A 13,823-nucleotide genomic window follows, 5' to 3' on the forward strand; every position below is an offset into this window, starting at 1 on the left:
GTGTAGAGCAATAATTACAGAAAGACTCTTCATCAGTAGAAGGCACTCGGTGAGAGGGTTATTAGAAAGATTATTATTTTTTTTAAATGGAAAAAACTGTTTGCCAGACACGTTGGGATTAGTCATTTCTCCACCCTACAGTTTGCTTTTTTATTGGTGTATTCATATTCCACTTCCTCCCTTTCTCCTGAGATGAAGAGATTCTCCAGGCCAAGCAGAGCTTAACTCTTTCTTCTGCAAGTAATTTATTTGAGGATCACTTGTCCTTAGAGAAAAGGTACTTTCAAAATGCTGATCAAGATACATTTTCGTGTCATGATCCAGTAAGTCTGTTGGACTGAAGCAGACTACAAGACGTGAAACTTCTGCTTAGTCTTTTACATTTTTCTTTCTATAGAAATAAAAGGAGGTGTTCGATGGAAAACATGTTAAGAATCCAATATCCAAAGCATGTTGAGAATCCACTGTAATTATCATTCTCTTATACCAGTTTTAACTGTAAATGTCCAGTGAAATAACAGACATAGGGCTGACTAAATGAACTGATGAATATGTGCTTTATCTGATAATCTGATGAACCAGAGAATCATTGAAATTTTCTTTGGTAGTTTAAATTTGGTCTGAGTAAGAGACTTTTTATTAAGAGATGTAGTCCTTTGGCAATAAATATAGATGAATCCTTGAAATACCTGGTTTTAGCCAAATAAGTATTGTCTGGAAGCGCAGTTTTACACTGTGAATGCAGTAAGGTAACTGCTGAAATTATTTTCAGTGATATATTGGTAGTTACCATTTATGCCTGACTTACTTTTTCTGAATGTAAAGTCTTTCTGTGTAAAATGAAACCTGTTGCACTTGGCCGTAAGGAAATCCTTTATGCTCAGGCATCACTTGTTCTGCAGTGATGCAATATTCTCTTTGGATCTAACCGAATGGGAAATATTTTTCAAGTGTCACTGCACTGTTGAATGTATTTTCTTGAAAGCACTGTTCCTTTCTGCAGCTCCTCAGCTAGATGACTTTATCCCTTTGAAACACAAAGGATTTTTTACCTTATTAATTGCTTGCTGCAAAGCTTGCAAAGAAAAGTTCATCTTCTAGTACAGCTGACTCCCTGTTTCGCATGCAGTTCTCCTATTGTGTGTGGACAGGCAGAATCCTAATTTGAAAAGAATACTTTGTGATTTCAAGCTGGGAAGGGAAAAAACCCAGCTGGTTTTATCGAACTATTTTGGTCATCCGTGTAATGCAATTTTTAGCAAGCTGGAGCTCACTAATGTGCCAAGAAATCACAATAGCTAGTCATCCATTAAGGCTGGTAAAGATCAGTACCAAGAGTTACCAAGAAGGAGGGAGGCCCGAGTCCCCCCTGACGGCCATCAGCCACTCTGTGCCCACCCCTCCCCTTTCAGGTGGAGTGTCAAACTCCATCTCCATCTCCTCTCCTCCTGAGAGCAGCTCTGTGCAGGGTCAGCCTGGGAATACTTCTCCGCTAGTCCCATCTGCTGGATGCCAGGATGTATTGCCTGCTGGAAAGTGGGAGAGCGTCACATCTCTTTAGCCTTTAAATATTAGCTGAATGCAGCATGCCACCAGATGTACATTTCCTTCTGAAAAACACACGCTTTCACTGTTTTTCTTCCATCCATCTAATTGCATTTGGGCTACTGCTGTTCCCTTCAACGGCCTCCATGTGTTAAGTAAAAGCAAGGTGACGGTGCGAGGAACTTTAACTGTGCTGCTTAGAGAAGCTGTAATCAGAAAAAAACAGAAGCCAGAAAAGATCACAGCAAAAAATATGTGTATCATTATCAAGCCATTTACAGGCCTAGGAATGAATTTCCTTTCTCCCAGTGTATATATGCTCAGCAGTCAGTTTTTCAAATGCCTCATTAAGGCTGGTACTCAGCTGTTCTTGTCGTCTATCTCACCGTGCTGCAGAAGAGGGAGTGTAGCCATCACATCTGATCCAGAATGCTGCACCACAGCCTCCAGTATTATTATGAAGCGTTCTCTATCCTTGAACATACAGACTTCCTGATATGTTTCTGATTGGGCCAAGCAAAGGTTAAGAGAGCTTGATGTCGTGTCCATAGACGTTCCCCAGGGAATTACTTTTCTCAGTGGTAGTTCGCTATTTGGTACCAGCCTTCACAAAGGGAGCTGGAGGGAAGGAAATGGGTAAAAAATGTGAATGCAAAGTAGTGAAGAAAACTGAGATTGGATGGGAATGTGAAAAGGGAGAAAATGCATTCAGTTCTAGCAATCTTACTTTGGTTTATTTTGCTCTGATCATTGCAGTAATTTGCGATACGTTTGTATACTTTATGCAACATGGGGTTTTGTATTTGGCTTTAAAATAAAATTCAGGCAATTCTGGCCCTCCTCTTCTTACCTTCCATGGGCATTAAAGTAGGTTCTGGAAGTCGGAAACACAGCCACTTCAGGGATCTTGTGGAAATGTTACTGGAGGAAGCTAATCCTAGAAAAAAATCTTTATAAAATACAGAAACTAAAATCAAGCAATAATTTCACCTATTGCAGATTATGTTTAGGGAAAAATATCCCTATTTGGTACACAGATATTTCCAGTGTGCCTGTTAAGATAAAATCTTTAATCTACCCTTCCTTCCTCAGCTTGAGATGTGAAAATTTGACTGTTTTAAATGTAACGGGTTACATCTGCATGTTGGAGTTTTTTTCAGTTTACCTTTATATCTTTTTCCTTCTACCACGATGCCTTGCTGTAAATTAACAGTATGTGCTGAACCAGTTACAATTACTGTGGCTGCTGCTGTTACCAATAAAGTGATGTATCATAAATAATTTTTATGTTCTTCTCAATAGGTGGTGACAGCACTGAGGAGAAGCAAAACGCTGAAGAAACCAAGGCCCAGAGCCAAGAAGCAGGTTTGTGCCCAGTTCCTTATAGGACTGACTTAGGTTTTATACTCCTTGGTGAACAATAACCTTAGTCAATGCTATTGACAGAGAATGTTTGTACATTTTCAGCAGATTAGCTCAGGTCTTGAGCAATTCACCCATTAGAGACCGCAACTCCATTCATTATGAATGAATGTATTGCAATGCAGGAATGCAGACTTCCCTCTTTAGTTTACTAGCTCTACATTCTCCCTTTAAGGTGGACTACCTCTAGCTAATCCTCCAACTAGAAAGAAAGAATTTTCTCTCTGTCTACAACAGAGTACCCCTCTGCATAGAATAGAAATGGTGGAAAAGGAAATTTGGAGAAGGAGTAAGCAGGCTTCCTGTGCTGAAAACTGTACTTCTGAAGATTTTAAAGGGTATTTTCAAATTTTAATAAATTGTCTACAGATCTCTCAGAGGGTATGAAGATTTAAATCCATACAGAAGGAGGTTGCATATACTGAGAATGAATGTCAGAGTTCAAGAGCAGTGGGTTTTGCAGTTGGCATGCTTATAAATAATTGTCAGTTCAATATTTTAAAATACATCTCTCTGTTCACAATAGATTTTCTACTAATTTTTTGTGTTTATAATTGTATTTTTCATCCTACACAACTCCATTCAGTGCAAAAGACAACTATAATCAATTATCAAAAGAGCTGAAGTGACAATTAAAATGTCTTAGGATTTCTCTTTGCATCTTATTGCACTAGCACGTTTGTCTTTTTCTTATTGTAGTGCAGGATGTTGCCTATGCATACTTAATTCACAGAACATAAAACAGTTTGATTTTTTTTTTTTAATCAGACTTGAAGATTTTTTTCCGTAGGCAGAACATTGAGCTGAAGAAGGCCAGTCAGTAAAAACAAAAAAAAAATTTGAGAAGGCCGAGATCCTTGATTTACCTGATTTGCTTACTGCATTGTGGCTGTTTCTAGATGAGGGATTCTTTTGAAGAGGGTCTTTTTTGTTTGTTTGGGGTTTGTTTTTTTATTCCCTATGCATTGGGCACTGCATGTGTGGAAGTGCACTCCACATTTTCTGCAACTACGAGTTAACAGCTGGTGCTGTCTGCAAGTGCTTGAAGTCCTTCTGTATTTCATGTCCTCTTTATCACCTCCTCTTTATGTCCTTGCATGGGGGAAGTGGTGGGATGAGAAGCCACTGGCACACAGTATTACAGAATAAAAAAGATTCTCATGTACTTCAGCAAGCTTTGGACCTAGGCCCTTCATCCTCCTCAAGATAAGCATGCAGTGGTTTGTGGGGGTTTTTTTGAGTGCTGGGGGACAGCCACATTTCCTTTCCTGGGTTTTTCTCTTTTATGCTAGTCAGAGTTTGAAAAGATGAAAGGGACAAGGAGAAGGGGATAACAAATTGCTCTGTCTGAATCCAGGCTCTGGTTTGAATCTTTTACTAGGCAGCAGGATACCTTTGCCTGAGCGATGTTGAGCTTTTAACTGTACCAAGTAATACTGCTTGGCGCTAGCTCACCTTGGAGCTGGTACTGCTGGGAGCTCCTAGCTCCAGCTGCAGAAGTTCCTGTGAAACCCAGCTATACTACTGCCTTCAGACCCCAGATATAGCCCATTGTTCTTGTCAGGTGTATTCGCTCTGGTGGGGTGGTATTTTGATTTGCAAAACCATTCAGTTGAATGTGATACATTTCATTTTTCCTGAGAGAAGTAAGGAATCTGTACCTCTCTCAATTATTACTTTGCTACTGGAGGTGTCTTAGACGTATTGTGTTTTTACCCAGACTGTCATTATGACTTGTTATGTTACGAGCTGTCAGAGCTGGTTTATCAGAGCCACGATATACATTCTTTTGCTATCTCATACTGGTAGTCATGTTTTGTTACTCTCATGAAGAGCGTCAAAGAAAAGATCCAGACATTTCAGGTCCCAGATCCAGAACATACCATACTTCAGGAATGCATTTTAGGTACATGCCTAAAGATAGTGTTGTGCCTACGCATAGTCCATGAATCACCTCCTCAGCCACAGGCACACAGTGTTACAGGAAAAAATTATTTGGCTTAACGTTTATCCCTACTGGTTCACATAGTGATAAGAACACTGAGGTGTACAATTACATTAGTTATGTTCTGCTAATGAGTTGCTGCTGACTTCCACTCTACTCTTCGTGGAGACAAAACATCATTGGGAACTTTCAGGATTGCTGCTTCTGTGCCCTTTCTTGGCAGTAGGAAATTACCTGATTTTCTAAGATGTGCAACTGTATGCCTAAAATGTTTCAAATCACTAGGAATGATCATCGTGAGGAGCAATCCTATCAAATATTGAAGTTCTTATTTGTATTTTCTAAACCAAAAGGTAAAACTTTCATCCGAGTGTGACAAATCACAAAGTGTGTACTTCTATATTGTGAAAGAAAAGATAGGAGAAAAAAATAGAAACTGGGTATGAATACCAGTCTATTACATAAAGATGTATATATTCTTACTACACAATAGATGAAAAAGCCACTTGTAATGTACAAAGGCTGGCCTGAAATTTTTCAGCTGTTACTGTGTGTTTTTTTTTAATCTGGCCTCCAGTCTATTATCAGTGAACTTCACAGTTAACTGGTGGAAACGCAAAATGGCAGGTGGTTTAGAGATCTTATTTCAAGTTGTTAAAAATACTCAATGTCTATATTAGGAAAAAAACCTGTCATCAGAGATGAGTTCTTTTGAAAGAAATCAAAAGGTAGAAATGAAAACAAAGGCTTTTAAAGGTTTTTAAATTATAAAAAGTACAAAAAGAAAGTAACAGTGAAAGTTAAAAAAGTCTATTAAACTCAGGCACTGGTTTTATCTATTAACTACACCAGTTCTATCCACATGCTCAACCACTAAAAAACTCCAGGCTGTAGATTTTTAGGGTCTTGCTATATTTCAGGCCTGATTCGTGAAAGCTTCTAATTCAAGAAAGCATTTGCATGCAATCATTTTTATTCCAATAGGATTTATGGACATGATTAAAGTTAAGAATAGCTTAATTGTTTTTTTCTCAAAATAGATGGATTAAATGAAAAAAAGGAATCTCAAAGCAGATAGCAACACCAGCCTACCCATGAAACCAATAGCTGCTGCTCTCTCTATATTATGAGGAATTGAAATATAGACTTGATCTGGCAGTATTGTAGTGTAAGTTTATCCCTGGCTCATGGAAGACAATCAGACCAGTAATGGCTGGTAAAGGCAATGTGAATGGATGGAAGCCCAAAAAATCAAATTCAGATCTAACATCTTGCTTCAATAAAGTGTAATGTTTTTTTTCAGTAAAGTTCATCACTTTGCTATCTAATGAATAACTTCTCTTTCATTTCCTTGGTTCTCATAGATGAGACAAAACCTTCAGCTGTAGCCAGCCTATCATCATCAGAAGAAAGAGAGCTGAGTGAGGATAAAGGTACAGATTGTAAATTGCATTTCAAAATATCCAATCCCAAGAGGACATTTCATAAGGCCTGCTTTTCCTTTGTCTGGAAATTGCCAAAAATCCCAGTTAAACAATACAGAAATAGGTCAATGCTTGGATTTTCATTTACAAAAGTCTTTGTAATGAAGTACTTGGCACCAGCTGTTGTGCTGGTAGGACAGATGTCATGAATTCCAAGTCCCCTTGTTATAGAGGTAATACTAAAATATCATACATGACATATCAGAAATAAGCCCAAAGCTCGGGCTCACTGGGATGGCTCACAGGCATAAAGTTAAGTGTGCACATTTATCTTGGCAATATTAACTCCCTATTCAGTGCTCTCCTGATCGGGAAAAAGAAAAACACAATAGCTATAAACACATCAAGAGGAGACAGGAGGAGATGAAGTCATAATTGAGAGGGAGAAAGTAATGTTTATCTTCTGCAGACTGTGCTGGGCATTCAGATCATTTAGTTTGTGATAAATATTTAAAAGTGTCACTGGGCCAAATGACAGGGAGTTTAGGAAACAAAAAAGAGAGATTATCCAATTTAAATGTTTCAAGCTGAGATTCTTCCTGTGGAGTTGTTGGTTTACAGATAGGAACCAGTGCACAGACATACTGTTTTTGATACTCTTCTGATATCATGCTATTAATTGCTTGTGCTGGTCTACAGTTATGGGCATTTCAGTGGGGGTACATCAGGAAACAGCCTGGGTGATTTATAAAATGTTCGCTACTGGTAATTGAAAACAGGAGTTATGCTATCTATAATAAATACAGTCCATCAGTGCAGCCTTCAAGAAAGACTAATAGAAAATTTTAATGCATTTTACTGAGATAACATAATTATTAACATCCATTAACTTATTTATTTTAAAAGATTTAATGTTTAATTCAGCATTGCTGCTTGACTCTCTTCTCATTTTTCTAGATAAGTGTGACGGGGTGTGAGATCTTGCCCTTTTGTTCCAAAGACACATGCTAGAGAGCCAGCATACTTACCTGATTATGAGTTCAAAGCCTTGTGCAGGTTGATTTAAGTGCTCTCTTAACTGATTGATTGATTCTGCAGAGAAGAAAAAAAAAAACCCAACCACAAACCCTTGCAGAAGCACTAGCTTTTGCTTTTGGTATCTTCATAAAGTCATTGCAAGGGTAGTGGAAGGCAGAAATAGTGATGGATTCAGGCCCAGCATAGTTGGTGATTTCTTGTCATTCATTTCTCTCTTTTGCTGACATTTGGCCTGTTTATGTATCCTGTATCTCTAAGATGCCCCATCAGATGTGTTTGGTTTTTTTCTGTTTTGTAATGTGAGGGTCATGGTGAAGCATTGGGTTTGGATTTTTTTTTTTTTTTACTGCCTGCAGTCTTACTGAAGGTCCCAACATTTTGGTATTGCTTGGAGTACATCTTATGATAAGCTTTTCAGTGACCTTCTCAATGTGTAACCACTCCAGTTTTTTCACCCATTTTATTAGTTTTCTCAGGAAAACTATAGGTGCTATAGGTATCACTTTCCCTGTAATATGCTAAAAGGATAGCGTTTTCCTCTCTTCTCTTGAGAGGCTGACAGAACAGATAGTGCCCTGAGAAATACAAGGGGCAGTTTCTCTTTGATGTCCTGCCACTCCTCAAAAGTAAGATGGAAGGCATCTGGTAGGGAAAAGGAAGCAAGACAGACTCTCCTCCATCTATTTTGTATGTAAAGTCATACAAAAAGAAGAAAGAAATGGTGGAGAAAAGAACATGTAGGGATTTACTTGCTAGGTTTTTTTTTTAATGTAACCAAGAATTTTGAATGATGAGGTGGCCACGTTCACCAGCCCATACTTTCAATCCATAGTTTTAATTCCAATAGGAGATTTTAAACATTTTAGTTTTAGATTTTGAGTTGTTTTAGAATTAATACTAGTGTTACCAAATACTTGCTACTGCTTGGGAAATGGCACTTTTACAAAATCCTGGCATTTCTGAAAACACCTGCTGCTCCCAAAAATAAATTTCAGCCTTCAAATTGTTTGCCCACTGAGTTAACACAGCTAAACCTTGCCAGGTTCTAGAACATACTAATTTCTGTAATTTATCTTCAACTAAATGAACTGGATGAAAAGCATTTAAAGAAATTATGTTTTTCCAGTCCTTCCACCTAATTACTGCAAAAGATTTGTGGCAAAAAATCTAGGCTACATATTCCCATAATGCATAGTTTACACCACTTGGAATAGGAGGTTTCCAAGCCTACTATGGAAGTATAGCTATAGCAGTCTTTCAAAGATCAGGTCTGGTGACTGCACCAAAACAAGTGTTCTGTCTCCAATTTGAGTTGACTAGTAGTTTTTCTGCTTGTTTTCTACTATTTCTGGGATTAGAATATGGCAAACACATTTACATAGTTATTTGTTGCTCTAAAATGTGATGATATTTGAAATGGATCCCATGCATCTCTGCTACTGTGAAATGGTAGTATTTTTGTCTTACCTGAGTCATCTTTATTAGGTGTTGTTTTTAAAGAAAAGGGGGAAGTTTTGTGATAAGTGTGTGGAGCAGTGTAGGAATCATGGTTTGAGTGGCTGCATGTCAAATTAAAACCTACTGTGAGATTACAAAACTCATATTAATGAATATCTCTTGTTATTCACAATAGAAGAGACATTGTCCAAGGAAAAAAGTCCACATAGACCCTGTTTGCATGTGGCCTGTGAGCAGACTGAATTTTTTGAGGGCTCTGTCTGTCCTTAGAAAAAAGCAAAGCAAAACAAAAAACCCCAAGCCAGAACAGTCATATTCCAATAAAATAAAGGTGTTTGATATTATGCAGTGGAGGTATCCTCTTATTCCAGCCTGTGCCAAGTTTCTGTTTCCACTGTCTGGAATTACCATAAAGAAATGTGGCAATTTTACCCTTGAAAACTTGCATGCATAACTATTAGCTCTTAGGGGAAGAGCTGACATCTCTAGGCAGCACCTTTGTAGTGCTTCATTACTGTGCATGTGGAAGTATATCCTTTATATACAGCATATTTCAAGTTAGAGATGCTTCTCTTTATGAAGTGTAAGGGCAGAACAAAGTGATTAAAGTAATTAATGTTTATGCAGCTGATAAAACATGTATCAGGCTGCACTCAGCCTAGTATGCCTGTCCATACAAGATTATGCTGGGACTACAAACACATTTTAAATGGACCATTGTATATAGCTGTGGTTTGGTTTGAACCTGTGATAGTTTTTTTTAAAGCTGTGTTGTGCGTGTGTGTGTGTGTGTGTGTGTGTGTGTGTGTGTGAGAGAGAGAGAGAGAGAGAGAGAGAGAGAGAGAGAGAGAGAGAGAGAGAGTATTCTCCATCTTCATCTGCATTACCTGTCCTACAAATTACTATTTAGCCTGACTTAATTCAAGGGCTTTCTGGCAGAAGAATTAAATAAGCAACTGGATTTAGTACAGGTGAAGAATGAACTCCCTGTTCAGTAATCATGGCAAAGTTTCTGTGCACAATACACTGTTTTTAATTCATTACCACTTAATAAGAACTGAATTTTCATTTGAAGGTCAAATAAATTAAATCATATGCTAATTAATTTTAAAAATAAAGTAGCAATTAATTATTTCCAGGTGTTAACCAAAGTCTGTGCTCCTATGGGAGCGCCATTTAAAGCAAGTCACTATTTTTCTGCATGCTCTGAAATGGAGTCAGATTCAGTCAGCTGGAGGGCTTATGTTGTCAGAAACAGAATTAGGTATATGCCTTGTCTAGGGGCTAGCCCTGAAAACTCACTTTGTGCAACCCAGAAGCCTGTGAGTATCCTGCCTGTAAAACATAATGGATATAAAATTCCTGTTTGGCCAGCTGTAGTTTTCCCTATGGAAAAATCCTGGTGTCTTAAGGACATAAATGATTGAGAAGGGATAAACTGAAAGAGCATTTCAAATGTAGGGGAGCTGTGCAAATCGACGTAAATTAGACATTGATAAGTGGGTGAAAAAGATTGGCTGAAAGGCCAATATGTTCAAAAAGAGGTGTTTAAAATCAGCTCTTAAGTATATATTAAGACATCTAAATGAATGACCTGATTTTCACAAGTGCTGAGTGCTCAGCAGCTACCAATGAAATGTTTTTACTTCACCCTTGGGCTATGATTAGACCTGGAAAATTTCAGCCTGAAAAATTTCAATTATAGGTAACTGAAAGAGAACCTTTTTAATGGAAGAGATTCAACACCCCCAACCGGAGCTGTGGCTCTGCATGCCAGCTGCAGTGATAACATTTTTCTCTCCCTTGGTTAGAAGGATTTATTTGAAAGCAGATTGGCTAACACAAGCTAAGTGGTGTGATTTGGGTTGTTTTTTTTCAAACCAGGTATGTAACCATCACCATCCAGCCAAGTGTCTGTTCCCCTGATACCCTCTATAATGTTCGCTTTGAGCTGCACACCATGAGGCTTATTGCCTTTTCCTTTAATCTGGCCTACCTATAGCATTATGCAGCCAGATGGGGTCCAGCCCATATTTCTCTCTATCCTTCACCAATACAGGCAGCTGCAGCAGCTGACACTAATCTACTTAGCTGTTTTATTTAGATCATACTTATTTTTTAAGTGTTAACTGACCTGGAGCCATCCAGCTGTGCTCCCATCCATCTGATGAGAGCACCTACTCCTTCCATCTCTCCCCCTCAACCCTTGCCTTCAGCTGTGTGACATCATCTCCTGAGAAGGGTCTAACCAAGGTGTCCAGGTTTTTTTCTCAGTTTTTTCCTTATCCAGAGCCCTGTACAACAGCCCCTGCCCCTGATGGCAGCAGCAGGATGCCCATAGTTACGGTACCAGCTGCACTTGAAACTTCTCTGTAGTTGAGGTTAGAGGAGATGCCCTTCTGTCACCTCCAAGCATGAGTGAGAGGGAGCACGCCTCAGTGGACCCCACCTGCAGAGATGATCTGCCTGGTCTATTACCCAAACACTTGCAAAAATATCTCTACAGGTTGTTGCACCTAAAAAGGTCTGTTTTACCAAGCCATATAAACTTGGGCTCCAATAAATCTAATCTGTCATATAGATAGATTAAAATGAAATCTTGGTGGATATAAAAATAACATTTTAAAGTCAAAGCTCAAGAATCTCTCCCTAACTTCTCATAAATCACCATTTTATAGTACTTCATTTTAACACATTTTCCTCGGTTTATGAGGCAAAAGAATACCCTAATCATGTGGCAGCCTCCGTGCACACCATTACCTGTAATTTTAGACGCCTGCTTGATTTCTTCCACTCTGGAAATATTCCAGTCATTTTTCACAGTATCATGCTTAAAAAATAAAACGCACTGAACCTGTTTCTTTCATAATGACCAGCTTTTTCCCTCTTTAATCTTCTTCCAGCTCCCTAAAACATGGTGATTTATCTAGGCTGTGTGCAGGACCCAGGTGTGTTGCATATTAGAAATGACTCAGTAAATAAGCCATACAGAGTAGCTGGGGAAGTGAATTTTAAAAGATCATTAAAACCACTTAACATGCAGATCTTACCATTTCTTCTCTTCCTTAGGATTTGCTAAAAAAAAAAATAATATGAATGGCTTGGAAAAACATGGGCATTTATGCAGTATTTAGACAAAATAGTGTCTGATTATTGGCAGGAAGGGTGGGATTGATAGTTTATTGAAAGCTATGTGGTTTTCTTGGAGCTGAATTTAAAATACAGTTGATATATTGGAACAGTGAATTTACTTGGGGAGTATTGTGGTCAGCTTACTTAAAGTCCAGTTTTTTTCTTCAGGGGTTGCTAAAGGCTGGGGCTAATTCCCAGGTGCGTTCCAGCATACAGCCCTGTGAGACATTTGTTGCAATACAATTGAGGGGTGCAGAGCCCAGTGCCCCTGACGTGGACACTGCCACTGCAGCCACCAAGTAAAAGCAGGTTTGAAGGATCTAAGGGATGCTCAGACTTCAATGAGCACTTCAATGCTTGATGTACAGTAGATAAAAGTGGCCTATCTTGGGTTCATTTATGTCATTAAATGTCATGTTTGCTTCATTCATGAGTGATGAATGGTGACATTAGGAACTGTGCTCCAGTGTAGTATCAGAAATACTATTTTCAGTCCTGCCTGGAGGAATGTTAACCCTTACAGTCCCAATCTCTGGTTATCCAAGGTAAATTGTCCCCAGCGTGTGTTATCAAAAAATTAAACATACTGCGCTGTGAAATAATATCCTGACTTGGATTCTGCAGTGTGACCTAACAGATAAGTAGCTGTATTAGGAGAAGATTAACACTGTTTAAAAAGTCAGGAGTTAGTTCCCTAGCCAATTAGAGTTGAATGAAGGCTTTAGGGATGGCCAGAGCTTTTGCAGACACTGGAATGATTTAGAACTCTGATACTGACTTATGCCCACTTGCATAAGGCACTGAAGTGCTAAGTGAGCACAGAGGCCAGCTGAGCCTGTGGAATACCACTACCCTATCGAAAACTTGCATGCAGAAAGTAGTAAATCATCAGTGGGAATCCCACTACTGCTTTCAAAGTGAAATGGAGGTGGCACTTGTGCATCGCAGCCTATTTGGGAACAGCTTTTTTTGACCGGTCGGTCTTACACTTTTACTCTTGTTTGGCTCAGATTTTCTTAATAAATCTGGTTTTATTCCTTTGCTTTATTTTATTCTTGTTAATCTTAAAAGTAAAACTATCTTTGGACCTTTGGGCTGGAATATTTGATCTAATATTTGCATTTGAAAAGAAGAAATCTTGGACATGGTCTTGACCCTAAAGATTTTGAAACTCAGAATCTGCAGATTAATGCAAAGACTGATTTCTACTGCTGAAACAGGAGTGGTGGACTGTTGCAGCTAGTCAGTAACTCCTGTCCATGTTCCACTTTTTTCAGAAACATGTTTTACAAAAAAATACCAAACAAACAATACTTGAGCACAATTAGCATTGTGTACTGCCTGAGATAATCTGGAATTCTGTGCAATTAAATTGTTTTCTCAAACCCTGGAACAATTAGAAAACTGCTTATGATCACAATGAAATTTTAACACACAATTACAATCCCGTAAGAATAAACTGTGCAGAGCCAGCTGTGGGAATGTGAGGAGATGTGCCAAATGGCATAGGTGGTCTCCAGGTGAGGTGGCCAATGCTGATGCTTAGCACAGCTGTGAGGTCAGACTGCCAGATGTGCCAAAGAGGGGAAGTAGCAACAACACCCCATACTGTGTGTAACTGTAGTTTACCATAAGCTACACGATGCTCTGCAATTTAGATATTAGGAAGAATTTATTTACTGAGTGATCAGGCACTGCAATAGGCTGCCCAGGAAGGTGGTGAAGGTATTCAAGAAATGTGTAGATATGGCACTTCAGGGCATGCTCTGGAGGGCATGGGCATGGTGTGTTTTTTTGTGGGTTGTGTGGTTTGTTTTGTGGGGTGTGTGGTTGTGCTTTTGTGTTTTTTTTTCTTTGTT

At 38.8% G+C, this 13,823-nt stretch overlaps 1 protein-coding gene across 7 annotated transcripts in view; it reads left to right on the top strand.

The window, feature by feature from the left end:
• MACROD2 (mono-ADP ribosylhydrolase 2) overlaps positions 1–13,823 on the top strand; it is an 890,240-nt gene that overhangs the window by 828,422 nt on the left and 47,995 nt on the right. For 5 of the 7 annotated variants that reach the window (XM_051613308.1, XM_051613309.1, XM_051613311.1 and 2 more), the window contains 2 exons: positions 2,848–2,910; positions 6,277–6,345. In XM_051613308.1, the coding sequence (XP_051469268.1) occupies positions 2,848–2,910; positions 6,277–6,345 (132 nt within the window). The remainder of the gene's footprint in view (positions 1–2,847; positions 2,911–6,276; positions 6,346–13,823) is intronic. The other 2 variants (XM_051613312.1, XM_051613307.1) reach the window with 1 other exon arrangement.

Source organism: Apus apus, chromosome 3 (genome assembly GCF_020740795.1).
Source record: "Apus apus isolate bApuApu2 chromosome 3, bApuApu2.pri.cur, whole genome shotgun sequence".
Lineage (NCBI taxonomy): Eukaryota > Metazoa > Chordata > Aves > Apodiformes > Apodidae > Apus > Apus apus.